Here is a 21014-nt window from a genome sequence, read left to right on the forward strand (position 1 = left end):
CCTCCACCTCTGCTCCTCTGAGGCACTGACCCCCCAAAACTTAGCATGCACCTCCACCTCTGCTCCTCTGAGGCACTGACCCCCCAAAACTTAGCATGCACCTCCACCTCTGCTCCTCTGAGGCATTGACACCCCCAGCACTAAGTATGCATCTCCATCTCTGCTCCTCTGAGGCACTGACTTCTACTGCCCCACAGGGAGGTTCCTTTGATGTGGCAGACCGCATGTTCCACTGTGTGAAGAAGGACTGGGAATCAGCCTCTAGAGACAACATGAGTGACGTCAGAGAGCTCATCCCAGAGTTTTACTACCTGCCAGACTTTCTGGTCAATTCCAACAATTTTGAGCTGGGTGCGTAACAGTGGACAGCATGTTGTCATAGTCATCATCATGGTGATCCCAAAATGGGTTTTGACTATTTGCTGTGCTGTGAAGGCTGTACACAGGATGGGACCACCGTGGGTGATGTGGTGCTTCCTCCGTGGGCTAAGGGCGACCCCCAGGAGTTCATTCGAATGCACAGAGAGGTGAGTGTGGCCTTTTCCACCTCCAGCCACTAGCATGTGGCCCTGCAGGGCTACAACCAGGGCAGTCAAAGACGGTCTGTGCCTCGTATTCCACTGTGAAACTGACGGATGGTTCGGGCCGGTTTTCGAGAGTTAAATAAATTTGCTCTTTGTGTCGCTGAGATTATGCAGTGGTTTTGTTCATCACGAATAGCTGATTACTCTGCTTAGCACCATTGTCATTACGTGATAACTGGCCAATTCAGCAGGAGCACAATCCCGGAGCCTGGAGTAACTGCATTAGAGCTCGCCGCCTCTTTATGGGGATGAATGTGCTCTTTCTCTCTACTGTACGCCTGCAGCACTCCGCAGCCCCTGCTTCATCAGCTCGCAGCACTGTCTGTAATCGCCTCCCATTTGTGGGAAGTGACCTCTTTTGTTTTTCTCTTTTTTATTCATACGCAGATGAAATGAAGAGACTGTGGAGAACTTTCACACTGAAATGTGCCCCCCCCCCCCCACACACTTTTTAGCTCAATACACAAAACACCAACTTCAGATTAAGTTTCCTCTCAGCGGCTGGGATGCTGAAATGTCTGTTAGCTGGGACGACTCCCAGTTAACTTTTCCATACTTTTTCCAGCACTTTTCCATAGCTCTGATTTTTCTGTTTAATGATCCCATAATATAAAATACCAAAAACTGACGGCTAACAAACATTTACTAAAATGAGATTCTGATATCATGGACGGTCTCCCCACAACTGGCGTACAGACACTTATAGAGGGGCAGGGCAATACTCTTAGGAATATTCAAAAATTTTTACTAAAGTCTATATTAAAGCTAATTCTTGGACTACATAATTATACCCATTTTTGGTCATTCTGGTCATTGTAGTGGTTAATCTTTTGAATGAATATTAAAATAATGAGCTAATGCAAAAATTATGATAGTAAACTGTTCACTTTTATTTTTCAAGGCATCAAAAGGTAACTTTTTTTTGAAAACCTTAAAGCTTGTCTTTAACTAGCATAGCAAATGAAAATGACCAAATTTAAGTCACACTTGATGCAGAACAACATGCTGAATTTATAAATATTCAGAAGATTAATACACAAAGTGTTGGTAACACGGCACATGTTTTAGCATTTTTCACTATTTTTTCACTTTACGATTTTTTTTACAAGTGTAAGACAATCGTTTTCAGGTTATTTAACTTATTATGTTTCTCCAAATACGTGTCATAAAAAGTTGATAATAGTGTGAAATGTATTTGTTGAAAATAAGATATTTGGTGTAAAATAGTAACTTTTGCACTAGAAACACTTTAAATTTTCATATATGCGGCAGTTCCCTGGGGTGCCATGGTGGTGTCATGGTTAGCACTGTTACCTCACGCCTCTGAGACCTGGGTTCGAGTCTCCAGTGGGAGTTTGTGGGGTTTTCTCTGGGTGCTCCAGTTTCCCCCAACAGTACAAAAACATGCTGAGGCTAATTGGAGTTACAGAAATTGTCCATAGGTCTGCATATGTGAGTGTTACCCTGCAAAGGGTTGGCATCCCATCCTGGGTTGTTTCCTGCCTTGTGCCTGTAGGCTCTAGGATCTAACCTCAAATTGAGCCAGACTGAGTGGAGATCACACTGAACTCATGAAACATGTAATTGATTTAGCTGTGTGCATCGTCCCATACTTTCTTTTACAAAACTGGTGGAAGGAAAAGTTAAAATGCAAAATTAAAATGTAAAAGCAGCGCAGTTCAGCAGTAAAATATGAATATATTTTACAAATTGTTAAATTACCCCTGTGCTGTGCATGCAATGGTTCCCAGGATGTCGGCTTTCCTAGCTCGTAATTTGTCCTCACACAAATAGCAGCTGGCCTACTTGTCTGCCAGTTCTCTGGGTCGCTGGTCCCAGGTGCACCGTGGCCATGTTTGGGGTCTGGTGGTCTTCAGCCTTTAAATTCAATAAGCAATAGTTGGAGCGGCGTTACTTCTACAGACTCGCATTCGGTACTGACTCACTGATGCCCCCTACAGGCTCTAGAGTGTGACTACGTGAGCTCCCACCTCCACCTGTGGATAGACCTGATATTTGGCTACAAGCAGCAGGGCTCGGCCGCGGTGGACGCCGTCAATACCTTCCACCCATACTTTTATGCTGACAAGCTGGACTTGGGCAACATGAAAGACCCGTTGAAGAAGAGCACCGTCCTGGGCTTTGTTAGTAATTTTGGGCAGATTCCAAAGCAGGTATGATGCAGTTATCGACACATTCTGAAAATCCTACATTTGTATAAAGTATACTGCTGGGCCTCTTTCTGAAAACCATAGTAAGTGTGAGCTCTGGTCCCAGCTCTTCTCCAAGCCCCATCCTCCCAGGAGCGGACACAAGAGCTCAGTGGCCAAGGAGATCACCATTACCGTGCCTTTTTTCTACCGACTGGACAAACTGAAGCCGTCCATCCAGCCTTTGAAAGGTACCCTGCCGAGAGCTGGCTCGCAGCCGCTCTCCGGAACTCTCTGGAAGCTCCTTTCAGTGGTGTGTGGGCCGGCCCACAGGGGCCGGTGTTTAATCATCCTTTGTCACCTTATTATTTTATCCTGGTGTTCAGCTGCCGTGCATGAGGCCGCCCAGCTCTGTGGGGAGCACTAGGCCGGAAGGAGAAGATGCTGGGTAGTGTTTTTGCGAGGCGGCTTTCGCGGGCGGGGAGGAAGCAGTCTGCTCCATTAGTGGGGCCAGGCGTGATGATTCCGCGAGTGAGCCTTATTTAATCACCGGAAAGTCCCAAACGGCCCTCTCCGCGAAATTAGATGACTTTCTCTCAGCCATGCGGGCTCCTGCATATTGTGTCCCGGTTTGTCATTTGATCAATAAATAAATAGAGATAAATTGTTAGGTGAGTATTGGGGTCAGCGCAGGAGAATTCCCCCACATGGTGTTTGCAGGATTGCTACAGTGAACTTCTCTGTAGTTCTACACATAAGCTCAGTTATGACTCCTGTGATGTTCCACTGTTCTCGCAGTATAAATCTGCAGTGTTGGGTTCAGGCAGAGAGTCCCTGGAGGTGAATATATAATGGTCACGGTAGTCATTTGAACACAGTATAACCTCTCCTGCTGCCGTGTTTGTGACTGTGCTTCTTGTCCACGAACCCAGAACTGACCCGGGGACCTGTGGGCTGCATCATCTGTGGCGAGAAGGAATTACTCACCGTGGAGAAGAACCGGCTTCTTATGCCTCCACTGTGGAACATCTTCTTTGCCTGGGGTTTCCCAGACAACACCTGTGCTTTCGGCACCTACGGGTCAGAGAAGGTACTGCGGTTTCCCAGAGGTCAGCGGGGCAGCCGAATCGAGATGCTTGAGGACGTTATGACCCCCCCCCCCCGTGTTTCCGGCCACAGAACATCACTGTCTGTGAGAGCCTGACCAAGTGGGGCGAGTGCCTGTGTGCGGTCTGTCCGTGCCCGAGCACCCTGATCACGGCGGGGACCAGCGCCGCTCTGTGCATATGGGACGTCTCCTTCAGCAAGGACAAGCTCCAGCACATGGGCCTCAAGCAGGTGGGGGCCACCTGAGCGGCACGCGCAGGCAGGGGGTCAGGCTGTCAGGGAGAGCAGAGCGGGACGTGAAGTGTCTGCGGGGGGGGGTCTCCTTTCAGGTGCTGTATGGACACACAGATGCTGTCACCTGCCTGGCCGCCTCCGAGGCTTACAACGTCATCGTCAGCGGCTCGCGGGACCGCAGCTGTATCCTGTGGGACTTGGAGGAGCTGAGCTACATCACCCAGCTGCCGGGGCACGGAGGCAGCCTGACCGCCCTAGCCATCAATGAACTCACAGTGAGCCAGGGTGCCGTCGCATGTCGGGACGGTGCTGAATGCACGTCGCATTCCCTGCGGCGTTAATCTGGCCGTCAGGGAGAAGAAGGTCAAAGACATACATACCCCCACCCAGCCATTACCCAGTGTTTTATGTTTGGGCGCAGCTTTCAAAGGCAGCAGGGAGCGAAAACGTAATGATCAATTTCAGCTGCATGTGTTTTTGTAATTAATACAGGGCCAGCCCTGGATGTTCTGGCGCCTAGGGTGAGATTCTGCTGACTACCCCCCCCCCCCCCCCCCCCAGAGCAGCAGAAAACAAATTCTGTCAATTCATTTATATTAAAAACATTTCAGTAGCACAGGATGTCTGGCTGCTAACTAGCTAGCTTGTGTCTGTTTCACAAGCACTTAAATACTAAAACTAGTGTAAATAAGTGTAATGTTACAGAATGCAACCAGAGGTATTTCTTCTGATTATTTTCAGTCACTCTTTTGTGCCCCCTAATTAATTGGCACCCTAAGCGACCGCATATATTGCCTATGGATTGGGCCGGCCCTGAATATACACATTTATACTTACAGTATGACATTTAGAGTGTATTGAAGATTTTTGAAAGTTTATTTTTTGAGAAAATGCATGTTTTAAATCACAACCACTCTATGTTTTCTATTATAAGGTTTGTATTTGAGTCGCTCCCTGTGGTTGCTTGATGGGTGTTGGGTGCAGCTGCTGTGGGTGGTCATTTCGCAACAGATGTGGTGCTTTGCCAGGGGGAGATCGCGTCCAGCACTGGGCCCTGCCTCTACCTGTGGACCATGAAAGGGCAGCTGCTATCCTGGTTCGACATGGGCTTTGGCGCAGAGAGGGCCATCCTGTGCTGCTGCTTCATGCAGAAGCACGAGTGGGACCCTCGCAATGTACTGGTGACGGGCTGCAGTGACGGCATCGTTCGGGTGAGAGGAAGAGGATTCGCATTCTCTGGACATGTTACACGTGGCAGGCCTGTGTCTCCCCTTAAAGTGGCTGCTCTTTTCATCACTGTTCAGCTTCACTAGTGCATAAATAACAGCAGATGTTCAGTTTAGCTGACACAGGTGAACTTATTAAACCATATCAGCTTCAAAATGGGGCATCTGCAGCACGTCTGGCTGTATCTGTTCCTAAGTGTGTGATACCTGCTTGTTGGGGGGCAATGTGTGGCTCAGTGGGCTGAACCTGTGTGCTCGTAATCAGAAGTTCACTGGTTCAAACCCAGCCTCAGCATGTCTGCAGGTCCTTGAGCAAGGCCCTTAACCCCCAGCTTCCTGGGTGTCTCACCCCTTGCTCTACAAAAAGCAAGTTGAGGGAGGTATAAAGACAATTCATCAATAACATGTCAATTATTATGTTTGTGTTTGTTTTCCTCACCTCTGCCTTATCTCAGATGTGGAAGACTGAATATTCCAGGAGGTGGGTACTAGCAAACCAGGGGGCAGGGTCACCCCATGAGCCTACAGCTGTGCAGGAAGCTGGTAACACCGTCATCCCTCAGACATTGTTACTCCATCCTGATCTACAGAATGCTGCGCCTGTGATCAGAAGGTTGCCAGTTCAAATCCTAGGGTCAGCAGTGTGGTTGCACCATTTCCCCCTTTAGCAAGGTCCTTAATTCCCAATTGCCCCAGGGAATATCTGACTCTGCCTTCTCAAAAGAACATCACTGTGGATGAAAGCATTTGCTAAATAAATAAAATGCAACTGTAAAAGTATGTCCTCTTGGCTTACAGGCTCATTTAGGCAGTAGTGAGAGAACCTGTTTAATTGGCTCCGTGAAGAGAATCTTTACAAAGCTTTTCTCTGCTCATCGTGGTGTTTAGGTTTGTGATTTGATATAAGCTGCTAAATATTTTTAAGTTATGCATGCAATATGAGAAACACCACAGAAAATGCCGTCTTCAGCAATACTCCTTATAAATCAAGTTACACCTACACCGAAGTTTAGCAGCCTGTGAAGTCAAAGAAGTCTAACTGCATGAGGCCTGGACAGAAGTTCATAATGTACGTGTCAGTTGCACAGGGCATTAGGGTTTGCAGCAAGGAATTATGGGGAAAGTTATTAAACATACAGCCAGTAAACACTGATGAGCAATTCTGCTGAACTAGGCATGCAATTTAGAAAGCAATAATACCCAAATCCAATTTAGCACACATTGGTTACAGCCCAGCGTCAGCGCATATAACTATCACAATGTAGAAATTAAATTGGGACAACCCCTCTTATAACGGTGAAGGCTTATATTAGATATATTTTTCTCAATTTATCAACATGCTGACCATAAATAAAAACAGCTTCTAATTTTTGCTGTTCTCCAGGTAAGACCTGGGAGAGACGCCTGGTCCTTTTTCAAGAGCTAAATCGGAGTCAGACAATCTCACGCCAGCGCTACAAAAACAACCCGGCTGTTACGGCCCTGGCAGTCTCACGGTACAGTATTTATTCACTGATCTCAGAACAGGCCGCTCTTTTCCCTGGCCCTCTCTCAGTACAGTATTTACTCAACTCACTGACCTCAGAACAAGTCACTCTCTTACCTGGCCCTCTCTCAGTATAGAATTTACTATAATGAGTGATCTCAGAACAGGCTACTCACAGCCCTGTTTCTGTCTCAGTACAGTATTTAGAACACTCACTGATCTCAGAACAGGCCAGTCACCATCATGGGTTTCTGTCAATACAATGTTTATTCCAGTACAGAACTACTCCAGGTTCCCAAACAACAGAATTAAGTTTAATTATTGTAACATATGTATAATTATCCCAAGAGGGAGAAAAGTAAATCCAGAAGTGGAAATGGAAAACTTTGATGTCAGCTCTAGGTTCAAGAAAACTGAATAGATTACATTAGCAAAAGATTACAGTGTAATTCATTTTTGCACCTGACATTTCCAGGTACTGTATGTAATATTTCAGTAAAGGCCCATGTTCATTTTGAGGGAACTTTCTCTGCTGAGAGATATTAAGATCTTAAGGGGCTCCTGATCAGTGAATGTTACAGTACCTACAATGACCTGTAGGCTGCTCCCTCAAAAAAACAATGGAAGCATTTCTAACCAAAGCATTCCTTTGCTTAGTTAAAACACATCCTCAGTCCGTATAAGATAATTTAAAGATAAATAGTTTCTGACTGTCATACCACAGGTGAGCATTTCCTCTGCCAGGCATGATATTACAGTCTTCTCATCAAAACAGAAAAACAGTCTCTTCTGTATATTATTTTTTTTCTGCTGTGTTCTTTTGAGATGCCATTAGTTTCTTCCTGTTTATACAGCCCTTAGACCTCAAGATTTTTCTGCTGTCATCTGTATATACAGGTTGATGTATAATATAAAAATTGTCTGCAGTTTGCGCAGACTCCATCATATTTCTGCACCTTACATAAAAGATGTCCAATGCACAGTGACTACTGCCACAAAGCCGTCATCTGCTTCATTACTGTAACATATTAATTTTCTCTCATTTTTAAAATTTGTTTGAAGACCGACTCAAATTATACAACTTCATTGTCTAAACTGTTGATTTTGCCTGTGGGGTAGTTAATCAGTTTTATTATATTACCATTTATTTCTGTAATAAACAAAAGTATTTCATAAAATCCAGGGCAAGAGCTATTGAGATGAGAGAAAAAATATAAAACTATCAAAAAATTGAGCATTACATCTTATCATACAAAATGATTTTTTATTGTGCATGCAATAAAGTTTAAAGATTTGAAAACATTTTTATCAAGTTTTGCATTATTCCATCTGAAAACCTATTTTAGGGAAATGGTAAAAACTCATTACATCACAGCAACAAATGACATAATTTTAATATACCTACAAGGTTAAGGTGTCAATTGTTCTCCACAAAAAAGAAGCACTGTATTTAATTGTAACATTTTTTTTTTTTGAAAATATTGTAAAGCTTCTGAGGATGATCCTTGTATATTTGTGTTTTTTGTATGGAAACACTATGTTGAACTTTCAGATGTGTCCCTCGATTTTGATTTGTTCACTCTTTTTTTCAGGACCTACAACTCTTTGCTGGTGGGGGATGTCTGGGGCCGGGTCTTCAGCTGGTCTTATGAGACTTAAACTCCCACCACGCCCACCGGACAGCTTGTGCACTTTCTGAGGAGGCCACTAGCGGCACCATGTTCTGGGAAAGATGTGCTCTCTCTCTCCCAGCTCGTTAAGGGAACCAGGCCAGCAGCAGAGATGCCCAAAGCTCCACCACTGGCCTGCTGTACTGTGCCCTTTATTAACCCAGAAACTGACCGTCATTGCATACAACTGAGCTGACAATCTATTCATCACTAGGAGATACCACATGGCTGATGTTTACTGCTTGGGTTTCAGCTGGTGAACAGGAACAGGTGTTTCAAGATGGCGCCGATAAAAAAGCAAAGTCTTGACTACTGTCTGGGCAGTTTTGGTGTGCATCTGACATTTTGCCTGATGAATCTTGAAGTACAGTGTTTTACCGGAGACATTCACCAGTGTTGGCTCATATATGTAAATAATAAAGTTAATACTGTTCCTTTATGAAACAGAAATGTAGCTTTTTCTTGTACTTCATATTGAGTCTTCATATCCAAAATAACCTTTGTAAACATGGACTCAGAACTGGGAAAGTTGGAGATAGATTCATAATTGGAGAAGCTGGGTTCATGCCACCTTTCTGACTTTCTGATATTCTGTATATCTCTGGCTGCTTCATGTTCAGTGTCTCCTAGGCTGCCTCTCAAACTGCCTCTATCAGGCCATATCTCTCAGGCTGCCTCTATCAGGTTGTGTCTCTCAGGCTACCTCTATCAGGCCATATCTCTCAGGCTGCCTCTATCAGGCTGTTTCTCTCAGGCTAACTCTATCAGGCCATATCTCTCAAGCTGCCTCTATCAGGCCATATTTCTCAGGCTGCCTCTATCAGGCCGTATCTCTCAGGCTACCTCTATCAGGCCATATCTCTCAGGCTACCTCTATCAGGTCATATCTCTCAGGCTGCCTCTATCAGGCTGTTTCTCTCAGGCTGCCTCTATCAGGCTGTTTCTCTCAGACTGCCTCTATCAGGCCATATCTCTCAGGCTACCTCTATCAGGCCATATCTCTCAGGCTGCCTCTATCAGGCTGTTTCTCTCAGGCTGCCTCTATCAGGCCATATCTCTCAGACTTCCTCTATCAGGCCATATCTCTCAGGCTGCCTCCACAACTTTTTTCCACTACAGTCCTAATGAGCAGAGAACCTGAAGGTGCACCAGGCAGTTTCCTCTTTGTTATCAAACCACACTGTAGTGCATAATTAAAATCACAGCATTATCTCTTTTGGAAACAAAAAACAGGAGGTGGACGGGAATAAGCGCAGAGTAAGATTTCCGTCATTACAGGAACAAAAGTACGAGGTGGATGATAAAATGGAATGTTCTGCTGAGGTTCTGGGGTGTGTTGGGAGGAGCTGTAAGCCTGGCTCTGCTTTGTGTGGTGCCGTCATCACCTCCAAACAGTAAGTAAACATGCCGAGATCCCAGTAGTTCAATCTGGCTGGAGCAGCTTAAGGAGCTCAGCTGACTCACCTGATTTTGGTGTGGCCTTGTGCTGTTATCTGCTTTGATGGGTGATTTAAACGCAGTGCTTATATTCACTAGTTTAAAGGATAAATCCCTTTGATCCTTCTTAAAAACTACCAGAACTGTGTCGTAATTAGTAGCGTGCATTTATTGTACCACAAGAAAAGCTCTAGACAGAATGTTCATTTTGCTCTGAGTATTCATTTCCTCAAGTCAGAAGTAATTAAATAGCATGTAAACAGTTTCAAATGTAGATGGCCTTTAAACTTTTTTATATTTACCGACCAAGATGAAGCTTGATTATGCACAGATGTCACTCGTTAAGTGTAAGTTCTGTCTTTCATTAAACTCAAATCATGGTAGCAGGGCCGTCCTGTAGCAGTGTGAAAATTCTATGGTATCAGCTTGTACAAGACATTAATGGTCAAATATTACTTAGTTTTTATCTTGATATTCTTTGTGTACCCAATTCTTCTAGATGCAGTCATATAAACAAATGTACAATCTAAAATTATGAAAGAGCAGGTGGTTTTTACCTGAAATTCTGTATAGGTTTCTGTCATTGAGAAGCATTTATTATTTTTCCCCTGCTAATGGGAGGTTAACTTTGAATGAGAAGACTGTGGGACATCCAAACGCGTGTGAGCATGACGGGAATGAACCAAAGAAAACAGCTGATTTCTGTCTGCATAAATAAAGCTGTGGGTTTGCGTCCAAGGGCGTTTGCTGGCTCTCCCAGCATAACCACAGACTGTTTCTCCTAGGAGGATGTGTACATACTTGAAACGGTTATTTCTCAAACTGGGGGGAGAGAGCCAGTGATGTGACCCCCCTCTCCCCCCCCAGCATAAATGCCCCACTAATCGTGGCACTACTTTCACCCTTCGGAGCTGCATCCGCTAATTGCTGCCATCAAGTGTAAGAATCATGTGAGAAGAGGAGGGCGGGTGGAGAGACGGAGACGGCACCGTGAAACTGAGTGCAGGAAGGGCACGGCTAATGGCACAGCCAACAGCACTGCTAGTGCATGGCTATCGGCACAGCCAACAGCACTGCTAGTGCATGGCTATCGGCACAGCTAACAGCACAGCTAGCAGTACAACTAATGGCACAGCTAACAGTGCTGATACTGTAGCAGCATGGTTAATGGCTAGGCTAGTGGCATGGAAATCGTCTCTCAACATACGCAACTGGCCAGGTCCATGGCATCAACGGAAACTCAGCTATGCAAATAGACAATATGTCATAGACTATTTATTAGTCCTACTCATTGGACACACACAACATCCTATGACCTTGTGGGCACCTTCAGTAATGACCAGGAATAAAATCATCACACATCGTTATTGGATTCAGGTAGGAAACAAAATTCACAAACTAGGCCAAGTTGCCCACAAGAAGTGCATTGTGTTATTGACTATTACTGATTCCTCTCACAGGCTCTGAGTTGAATAAGTAAATTTGACGATAATTATGATAAAATAGAGGCATGGCTTTAGCGGTCTACTTGGGAGCTGGCTCTTGAGTTCGTGCTCACAGTACAGATAGGTGCTTGGAAACAAGGAAGGTGATCTTGTCTGTTCCCCCACTGTGTACCAGTCTACCTCTCTTTCTAGCTTTCTAACTCGGCCCCAGTCAAAGACAAGACAGATGTTTTAGGATGAACTAAACTACAAATTCTGCAAGTATGATATCACAACCAAGCCTATGGTGTGAATCATGCTAAGAGCCTGGACTCCAGGGAGAGCAGAAGCGAGACTTGGAGCTGCTCTTGCTGTTTATTTCTGGAGGACCTGTCCTTCGGGTGGGGAGGGGGCAGCCCAAGAGAGACCCCTCCCCCACACTGTATACCTTTCAGAGAGGGGAAGGGCAGGTGCAGCTGGCCGTGAATATTTGCTGTGACCACAGCCTGGAGACCGGCTCTCTCTTTAACCTCTGCACATCGCGCTAATTGTGCTAAGTGGAGGAGCTTAATAGACCGGAAAATAATCACCATATATCTGTCCCACGAAGAAGCAAATGACCTTCTAAAAGACAATGGCCATCTCAATTTTAATACACCAGTGATTTTATGATATTAAATGTCAGACTGTTTGGCTCCTTCAAATAATTAAATCAAATAAATTATAGCACCTAGGCAGAACCATCTTGTAGTCTAACCCAATTATAATGCACTGTAAAGCTAATTATTAAGCATGATTACAATTAGGGTAATTTTTAATAAATGTAACCATTAGCGGGTTCATCGCAGTCCTCGGCAGCTGGGCAGGGCTGGGGGTTGCTGGATGCCATCCCTCAGCTGCGGTCCGTGGGATTCACCCAGAGACTCTCCGCTATGGCTTTGACACTAATGACCGGGCTGCTGCCATCTCCGCTCTCATGCCTGTTTAACTGCAGCGTGACCTTCACAGAGCCAGCGAGAGACGGCCCTCTGACACTGTCACGCTCCATCATTAGGGTGAGGTTACTGGGCTTCCGATTCCCTCATATATGACCCTTTTAATCCGCCTATCTGTGGCTCTCCCTGTGGCTCACAGACTGTGTGTAACCTAGAGATATTCAAGTCTGTGCACAGGAAGTCCTGTAATGTCCGTAAGTAAGAAAAATCCAGAAAAAAAGCGCATCTTAATTGCGTTTGTGCGAGGACTGCGTGTTAAAAGGAGGAAACGAACATGCGCAGATGTTTTATGCATGATTTCAGTACATTACGCATTTTCACAGTCGTCCTGAGTGCGCCACTGAAGGCCGCACCGCAAGGGGACTGCCCACTCATGGCACTGTCTAAAGATGCTGCTCCTCAAAGAGGATCTGGGCGTAGACGGTGCCCGTGCAGGTCGACTTCGCCTCCGGCTGCGGCTTGGCCAGCTCCAGCTCGGCGTAGGTCAGGGAGTCCTCCGAAATCCGAGGCTGGAGGGCCAAAGGTGAAAGGAGAAGGGTCAGTCCTCCAAGACATGTGTGCCCTGTAATGCTGTCCCTAAGTGGCTGTGAGGCAGGGACACATGCAGGGGCCACATAATGCACGGGTTTACCCGGGCTGAAGCCCAGGGGCCTCCACTAAAAAGGGGCCACAGCTATCCATCGATATATCCATCCATTTTCTGTAACCTTTTATCCTATTCAAGGCCACGGGGGGAGAGGGGGTTCAGTGCCTATCCCAGGGGCTACGGGTGCAAGGGGACCTCAACTAACCTTGTTTAATAAAATTTTAAACCGGGAGTTGCCACCCATCCTGTTGAAAATGATAGGGGGCCCATCTGAATCCTCAAACAGCCCAGGGGCCTCTAACCAGGTTAATGTGCTTCTGATCACACGTCAAGTGGTGCAACCATTTTTAGGAATCCCATTATTTCATTTAATAAGTCCGTCTTTCAGGCTTTTCCCCCCAACAAGGCCTCAGTTCTCCACCAGGTGATGCTAATTCAATCAGAAGCTTTTGTCGAGTCACGTGGCTCACATGCTTCATTTTATTAGCCACAGATGGCCCCTGGCCTGGCCTCGCCCAGTCATGTGACTGGCTCGGGGTCGCGTGATTCTGTGGTGCTCATTGCGATCGGTTGCACAGCGCTCCTCAAGCGTGCCAGGCATTTTTTAATTACACGTTTGTACCAAATTAAATGCAGTGATGAGGAAGCAATAAAAACAAAATAAAATGTAGCGGCTGCAGAAAGTGCAGCATTAAGTATTACACAGTGATAGTGCGGGGAAACCCTCAGCCAGTAATAATATAACTGAAATATGAAGAAATAGGAAAAATAAAAGAAATGATCTATCAGTCAAATTATAAATAATGCAGTGCAAAGCATCCTTAATGCTTATACCGATCATTATAATGCATTATAAAGGTATCTATAGGGCATTATAGATGAGAGCTTCACAGAGCATTCATAATGCATAATAAACATGGCTGTAATATGTTATGCCTTTTTACAAATATAGCCATATTTATAATGCTTTATGAATGCATTCTAATGTGTTATGAATGTGTTTATAAATTACTAAAAACATGACCTTAGGTTAATTGTTACCATAAATTTTTATTAATTTGGTTTGATGATTGGCCAATGTCCTTTTGAGTTAGAAAGCGAGTACATGCTCTTGGGGAGAAGCAGATAGGTGGCACGGAGATGGTGCAGTACTACCTTCTTGGGCTGAGGCCTCAAAAGTTTGGGTTTCCGCAGTTTGTCTGCAGTGGGAGCTGATAAACGAGAACAGAAGAGAGGGTCAAAAGGAGGAGATATGGCTCGGGTTACGCCCGGGGGTGCGAGGCATTTTCGGCCGTGCCGAGATGCTGTTACCTTTGGCTGGTATTTCTGGCGGCGCTTCAGCACGGCCCCTGGGCCTCTCAGCAGACCACCTCCTCCCCTTCTCCCCCGTGCCAGGAGAGCGGCTCAGCACGCTGGTCACCGTCTCCCCCGAGCTGGGAAGTGACAGGTCACAGCCGTGTGTGAGACGCAGTGGACAAAGGGCACCGTGACTGCGTTTCAGGGTACGGGCTGCGCGTGCTGGGCGAGCGAACCGATCTCAGAGAGAGAGGGAGTGTGAGAGTGTGCAGATGAAGGAACGTTTTATCGACGTCCTGGTCCTGTTCGACACATGTGAGCTGTTAGCCTCACAGATTGCTGTCATGGCATTTTATAGACTGCGAGCCTGTGGTACCACGTCATGGGGGGAGGCCGGGCGGGGGCTGCAGACAGCTGCCATGGGAACCATCACACTGAATGTACAGCTTGACGAATCACGGTGCACGTTCCTCCCCGAAACTAATTAAACGTTCCCCGTGGCAGTAACAAATCATTTCTATGGTTGTTTCACAGTCTTTTTTTTTTTTCAGAGTCATTGTTTTTGTCACTGCTGGGGGGGGGGGGGGGGAGGCCTACCTGTTCTGAGGACACTTGACCAAATAGTAATTGCCTGCAAAGGAATGAGGCAGAAAAAATGGTCACACATTTATTTATTTACAAGTGCTTAAATGAATGCTAAATGATAGATAGTGAGCAGGGAACGCTCATTTATTTTCCAGTTTAATATGATGCTACTCTTACATAGTAGACTGGGATTCAGGAAGAGTCCTGCTTGCAAAGCCAGAGAGACACCCGGCTTCCTGTGTCTGTAACACGCATCCCTACCTCTCAGTCTCTGCTTCCTGCGCAGGTACTGGCAGGAGAGGATGACCGTGAACAGGAGCATGCATATCAGCCCAGCAGAGCAGATGAGCACAGCACACAGGTACACGTCTGAAACACAGAAAGGCACCTCAAAACCATCCCATCCGGCCTGATCTGGAGTTTTGCAGGAGCCTGTTTAAGCAGGTAAACCACTGGTACCTACCACTGCCCAAACACTGTCTAGGGCACTGGGGTTTACCAAACTGGGCTGTGCTGGAACCCAGCCTGTTGGAAGAGCAGCACGGGGGCTACAATAGGCCACATTTTTGGGGGTGAAGCTCATTCTCATGGATTGAGTCCAAGCAGAGAAACAGTCTGAGGCACTAAAGGCTTCTGCCGTGACCTTTAATGTTTGCTGTGTGGTCCTGGGTGGGCTTTGGCTGAAAGATGCGCCCTAAACACATCATAAAACTATTCGAAAATCATTTAGAAGACATAAGGCAGTTGTACTTTCTGGGAGAAAGAAATGGACGGTACCTTGAAGCAGCCGCCATATCCCGTGACTCTTCTCCACCTCTGCCAGGAAGTGCACTACAACGCAAGAGGCAGAGACAATTTTCTTGTTGCTACAGAAGTCCAACACATCACGAGTGCCTGTTTTGCAGAGACATGAGTTTTGAGTAACAGAGCTGAGGTCTGTCCTGCTTCCTGTATCACTTGCATGCGGTGGCACACGCCCCGAGTGCTGTCCAGAAAAACCTATAAATACCCAAACCGCTGGCAAAGGACGATAGCCACGCTCAGCTTTGAGGTCTCCCCGGTCAGGAGTCATAGTCTGGCTCTCTGGGCGTCTGATGAAAGACACTTTCCCAGGGCAACACTAGGGGGCACTTAGCTAAATGGAGAACATGCCTCACTGTATCGGCATCGTGGTGCATTAAAATTATTTGGCTCTGGTCTGGAGAAGGAGTGTGCTTCTACAGTAATAATGAGCCTTCAACAGCAACAGAAATGACCCAATTTCCATACTTAGTATTTACCGCTGAGAATTGGTTTTAATAAATCTCTTTCACAAAGGAGATGATAAACAGTTATTAGAACAAAGTTGTTTCCCCTGGTTGAACTCAAGAGCAGGACCTATTAGAGAGCTTAAGTGCAAATTTCCATGACCTAAACCTTTGCAATAATGTGTGTCATCATTTGTTCATGTTGGGATTATAAAAAGAATAGTAGCAACAATAAAAATTTAATGAAAAATTAGACGATAGTGGCAAAAATGTCCCCTAGTTGACTTGAGGACCACAATGACGAGCTTATGGTGTTGCCATAGCGGCTGAGTAGGACAAACGGCAGCTGTGCAATATAGAGCGTTGGCACTATTGTATGACCAGATACGCAAATGTTACATGCAATGACATGCATGAGCGTGTGCTAAATGAGCATCGTTCATTGAATGCACTGATATTTTTAATGATGCCCACTAATGAATGTGAGCGTCGTTCACTCTGGCCACACATCAGAAATAGCAACCGCAGGCGAAAATTTTCTTTTATGTTGTGATACGAAATACGATGTATGACGATCAGGATTGCGGCTTAGAAAATTATCATGTGATGATCTTGATCTTCTCATGCATTCCGTGTCTTGTTCAGTATTGATGTGCTCCGTGTGCCGGCCGTGACACTAATGATTTGTTTATATTAATAGACTCCAAGTACTTTCTAATGGTAGATGATGCTAGTGATATTTTAATAGATATTTTTCTGACCACAAATTTCACTTTGGATTCAGAACAGCTCATAAAAATAATCAGAAGACATAAATGTGAACTAGTTCATTTTAATCTGTGTGAAGTAAACTTTACTCTAGTTGCATAACACTGGTTAGATGGCAGGTCACCATGGAATAATAAGACAAGGTCGGTCAGTAGGTCTACAGCTGCTTGTAGACATCAGTCAGTTTCTGTTGGTCTTTAAAAGTGAATGCAGGGGTTCATGCGCTATGGTTCTCCTTTCTAATGAAAATTGAATTGTCTAATTAGTGCCTTGTTTTGTTAGACATTGTTGTTTAGTTGCTGTATTGCTCGTGCCCCAGTACTGATCATTCACTGGAACCTCAGTCTGCAACGGGTTATTTGCCTCACTTGTCTCTTTGGACCAAAGCATCTGCTTACTGTAAATATGTGAATGTAATGAGAATTCTGATTTATTTAATGATTCACATTCCAAATACAATATAGGTGCTGGAGCTTGTGCTTATATGTGGGCTACTTTAGGGTCAAAACATGCACAGTTTCCAGATGGAAGGACCCAAGCTCACAGAGCTCGCACCTTGAGGCTGTCACATTATCCAGTGCAGGTTTGTGGAATCAATTTATTCAGCCCACAATCTGTCTGCGACAATTTTCTCCCCTTCTGATCGGAGGACAGCCTCACCTCAGACATGTCAACAAGTTAGCATGTGATCAAGACCAGTCAAAATGTGATCTGTGAGGGTTGTTTTGGCTGTAGAGAGGTGCTGACTCTTAGATTAATGAGGCAATAAACCACCGATCTGAACATTTTCACTGCTGTCTGTAACTGTTTCATGACCTCTCATCTCCCATTTCTTTCTCTTTTTTTTTAATTTTGGGCTTTAATAAAACCAACGTAATGCTAGGTATTTCAAGATCATGATCTTTCAAGATCATGTTAGAAATGTCTTTCTTGTCCAGTTAGAGACAGACCATATCTAATCAGAGTAAGCCTGACTAGAGTTTATTTCTATCTTCATCTTAGAAGTCATCACGCTGGTTTGAACATATTATTGTGAAATATGAAATGTAACATGAATTGTGTTTGCCTATGACCAGGATGCTAGGAATTCAGGTAAGTAACACCCCAGTATTAACTCGACCGGCTTTTGGCTGTGAAGGTTAGTTGGCTGATTTTCTAAGTAACCAGCATAACCTACTGCCATAAGCCATGAAAGCCTGGTCAACATGATAGATCTGTATTTTATACAATTACAGGTCTGTTCTAGCACCATGTAGCCTGCCAGGGTTGAGGTGCTTGGGGTGTGGAGAGTATCCTCTGATGATGGAGCATCATGTGTGTCCCTCAGCTAAGCATTCACTTTGTCTCCTTCAGAAGAGGAACCATTGATCCCATAGAGACAGACATTAGACATCATGCCGTCTCACATTTGGGACTGTAATTTAGCCCAGAGCTGAGCAGTGATTCTGTCCATTCAGCAGGGAGGCCCGATAAAGGCCAGTGTCAATATTTTCTGTGGCGTCTCTGCCAAGATTCCCTCTGTCGTCATCTCAGATCACACAGCCGTAACGCACGTCAACCGCGAGTGCTGTTTCTCCTGGCAGGGAATCATGGAAGGAGTAATATGTGCACATCTGTGCAGTATACATGCAAGGTAGCATGTTTGGTGAATGATAGGGCAGAAAGTAGCTGGGGAGCAGTCGTGGTGAGTGCTGAAGTTTTTGCTGCTCATATGTGCTAGTAAATAAGTAATACTGTATAACAGTAATTCACCTATGTGAAATAAATAATAAAAATAAACACAGATAACAGTATTTATCGAATACCATATAAAATCGCCACTGCTAAGCTAGGATTGCTTTCAAAGGGCTGGAGCCACTGCCCCGGTCACCACGGTTACAACCACTGTCCCTCCATGTCCACCGCCCAGTGGTGGCCAGCTGGCCACAGTTTAAAGGGGCCTGCCTTGCTTTCTAAGTTCCTATGCTTCACCCCCGCAGTTCCCGCTGGCGTTGGCTGGGAATCCGGCCAAGGGGTGGAGCTGTGGACAGTTTTAGGACACAGTTCAGATGAAGTGGACTCGGGGAAGCAGCTGCCCTGTGGCCCTGCCCCCCCCCCCCCCCCCCCACTCCACCTCACCCCTCCCCCACCATAGGATGTAAACGCAGACTGTTATGATATGAGAATCCCCAGTGTCACATAATAGTAATGATAGGCAGGGGTGCCAAGATGGGGGGGGGACGTTAGGATAATTCTAAGGGCCCCTCAGCAAGGGGGGCCCTAAAACATTTGGAATATAATTGGATTGATCTTGGTTGGGGGCCCAATATTTATAGCGGCACCCCTGCGGATAGGTCCAGCATAAGGAGTGCTTCTACGCTTTTACCTCTCAGTTCTGTCGTGGCGGTGCCGTTGGAGAAAGCCCTCCATCGACTGTGGTGCTTCGTGATCTCCTGGACCTTGCAGGTGTAATGGCCTCGGTCCTCCACGGAGATGTTGAAAATGAGCAGGTTGTAGGTCTCGCCCTCCTTCTCCTCGAAGAAGCTGACTTTGGGCTGGTGGAAGCGGCGTGTGTAGTTGCCGTAGACCTGGGCGCGCCGTACGTTCATCCTGACGATGAGCTGCTCCTGGCCGGCCTCCAGCGAGAAGAGCCAGCGCAGCACCAGCAAGCTGGAGGGCCTCCTCCTCTGGGTCACCCTGCAGGTCAGTGTGGCGTTGTGCCCCTGCGGGACCACAGCCACAGGCCCCGGGATCACACTCACGTTGAGGGCCTCACACACCTCTGGAAAGAAACATACTGCTTTAGATCCTGTAGAAGTGGATGTGAGAGGGGTGGCTGTCACCTTCCAGAACGCGGCCATGTTTACCCCACACACAAGTTTACTGGGTTTGTCTGATGTTTCCGCACAATTGACACCCCTCTCATTAGGTCCTAGCTGATGTCCTGCAGTTGTTGATTAAATTGCAAGAAAGGCTTTGCTCTCCTTTGTAAAGCTGCTCTGTAAATCCCGTTGTTGCCTCCATCTGTGATACTATTCTCACTGCTAAACACTATGCAGGGAAGAGCAGTAGATAGAAATTAGCTGCACAGATTTAAACTGAAGTCACGGTAATAAATAAGGCTATGTGGTGCATGCTGATGGAGCGACAGCGTGCAGAGCTGCTCTCGTGCAGACGGGTCTTCTTGTTGACCCAGTTTAAAGGAGGTGTGTGTTGCGGGACATGCTCGATACTCGAAAGCAACACCACTGCCAAAGAAAACAAGCCCAGCTGCAGGTGGAAACCATTTAGGCTCCTTCACTGAAGCTGAACAACAAGGCAGAGAAGATTGCAAACATCTGTGCTGAGCTCGCCGTCCCTGTTTATTTTTGCTCCTTATTTACGATGCTTCCCCCCTACGCCAGTCTGCTCTTTGTCTCACATGCCGAGACCACATCACAGGGACAGTCGGTGACCTAGATGGACATGTTTCCAGGCACGACTCTCCTGTGAGTATAGATTAGTCCATGCCTGCACCTTTCAGAAAACTCGAGGGAGAACTCCAGACAGTCGTGATCCCTGAGCAAAGCTTGGTAACTTTGCTGAACTGAATTTGTGTAACAAGCAGTCACATCTGAAGTTACTGAGCGAGTGACCGGTGCCTGAAAACATCAATGTCAGTTCTGCCACTTGGTAAGAATCAGCATTAGGCTTGGCCCCTGTGCATTCCATGCATTTATGTACATTCTTCTCCGGAAAAAAACAGCCTCTGTTCTCCAGGTTTTCTCACCAAATGCCTGCAAATCTCCCTTTTATCTCCACAGTGTCTTGCCGAATGCCTGATCACGTTACTCTGCAGAAAGAAGTGTTTCCTGTCAACTGCCGAAAAAGGGCAAAAGCCATCTTACCTGCCAGCAGAGCCCTAGTCAGGAGGACTAAGAACGCAGAGGAGATGTTCATTTTGCCGAGCTGCAGGCTCCATACCCCAGTGCAGCGGCTCAGGCGAGACCAGTCCAAGGGCTTTTCTCCCTTCTTTTTCCCATTTGGTGTGTAATATGAAACAGTGCCTCTCTGTTCCCGGTTAGAAACACCCTCCGAGTTCCGCGTACACCCCTCCCCTGCTCAGCGGAGGAAATGTCATTTCCTGTGCTGGAGCTGCGTGTGGGACAGACCCCCAGCTGGGGCTGCAGGGAACGTCATGCCAGCAGGTCTTTGTGCCACCAGCCCTAGTGAAGATGAACTGGTTGTGGGGTTACTTGTA

General features: G+C 46.1%; 2 protein-coding genes across 7 annotated transcripts in view; one reads left to right on the plus strand and one right to left on the minus strand.

Annotated features, from left to right (window-relative positions):
• Nucleotides 1–8907, plus strand: part of wdfy4 (WDFY family member 4) — a 45791-nt gene extending 36884 nt beyond the window's left edge. For 5 of the 6 annotated variants that reach the window (XM_023824144.2, XM_023824145.2, XM_023824146.2 and 2 more), the window contains 11 exons: nt 198–351; nt 436–527; nt 2546–2758; nt 2862–2985; nt 3667–3824; nt 3914–4072; nt 4171–4350; nt 5104–5286; nt 5757–5844; nt 6686–6797; nt 8380–8907. In XM_023824144.2, coding sequence (XP_023679912.1) covers nt 198–351; nt 436–527; nt 2546–2758; nt 2862–2985; nt 3667–3824; nt 3914–4072; nt 4171–4350; nt 5104–5286; nt 5757–5844; nt 6686–6797; nt 8380–8446 — 1530 coding nt within the window. In that variant the 3' untranslated portion in view covers nt 8447–8907. Of the gene's footprint in view, nt 1–197; nt 352–435; nt 528–2545; nt 2759–2861; nt 2986–3666; nt 3825–3913; nt 4073–4170; nt 4351–5103; nt 5287–5756; nt 5936–6685; nt 6799–8379 lie in introns of those variants that run through there. The other variant, XM_023824150.2, reaches the window with a different exon arrangement.
• Nucleotides 8908–11961: 3054 nt separating this feature from the next.
• Nucleotides 11962–20989, minus strand: vstm4a (V-set and transmembrane domain containing 4a). The gene is made up of 8 exons (XM_023824151.2): nt 20662–20989; nt 19161–19556; nt 15558–15611; nt 15042–15149; nt 14793–14826; nt 14211–14332; nt 14055–14110; nt 11962–12822 (listed from the first exon to the last, which is right to left on the minus strand). Exons 1-8 carry the CDS (start codon nt 20711–20713, stop codon nt 12697–12699), a joined length of 948 nt encoding a protein of 315 aa, XP_023679919.1. The 5' UTR covers nt 20714–20989; the 3' UTR covers nt 11962–12696.
• Between the last annotated feature and the right edge of the window lie 25 nt (nt 20990–21014).

Source organism: Paramormyrops kingsleyae, chromosome 3 (assembly GCF_048594095.1).
Source record: "Paramormyrops kingsleyae isolate MSU_618 chromosome 3, PKINGS_0.4, whole genome shotgun sequence".
In the NCBI taxonomy this organism is placed as follows: domain Eukaryota; kingdom Metazoa; phylum Chordata; class Actinopteri; order Osteoglossiformes; family Mormyridae; genus Paramormyrops; species Paramormyrops kingsleyae.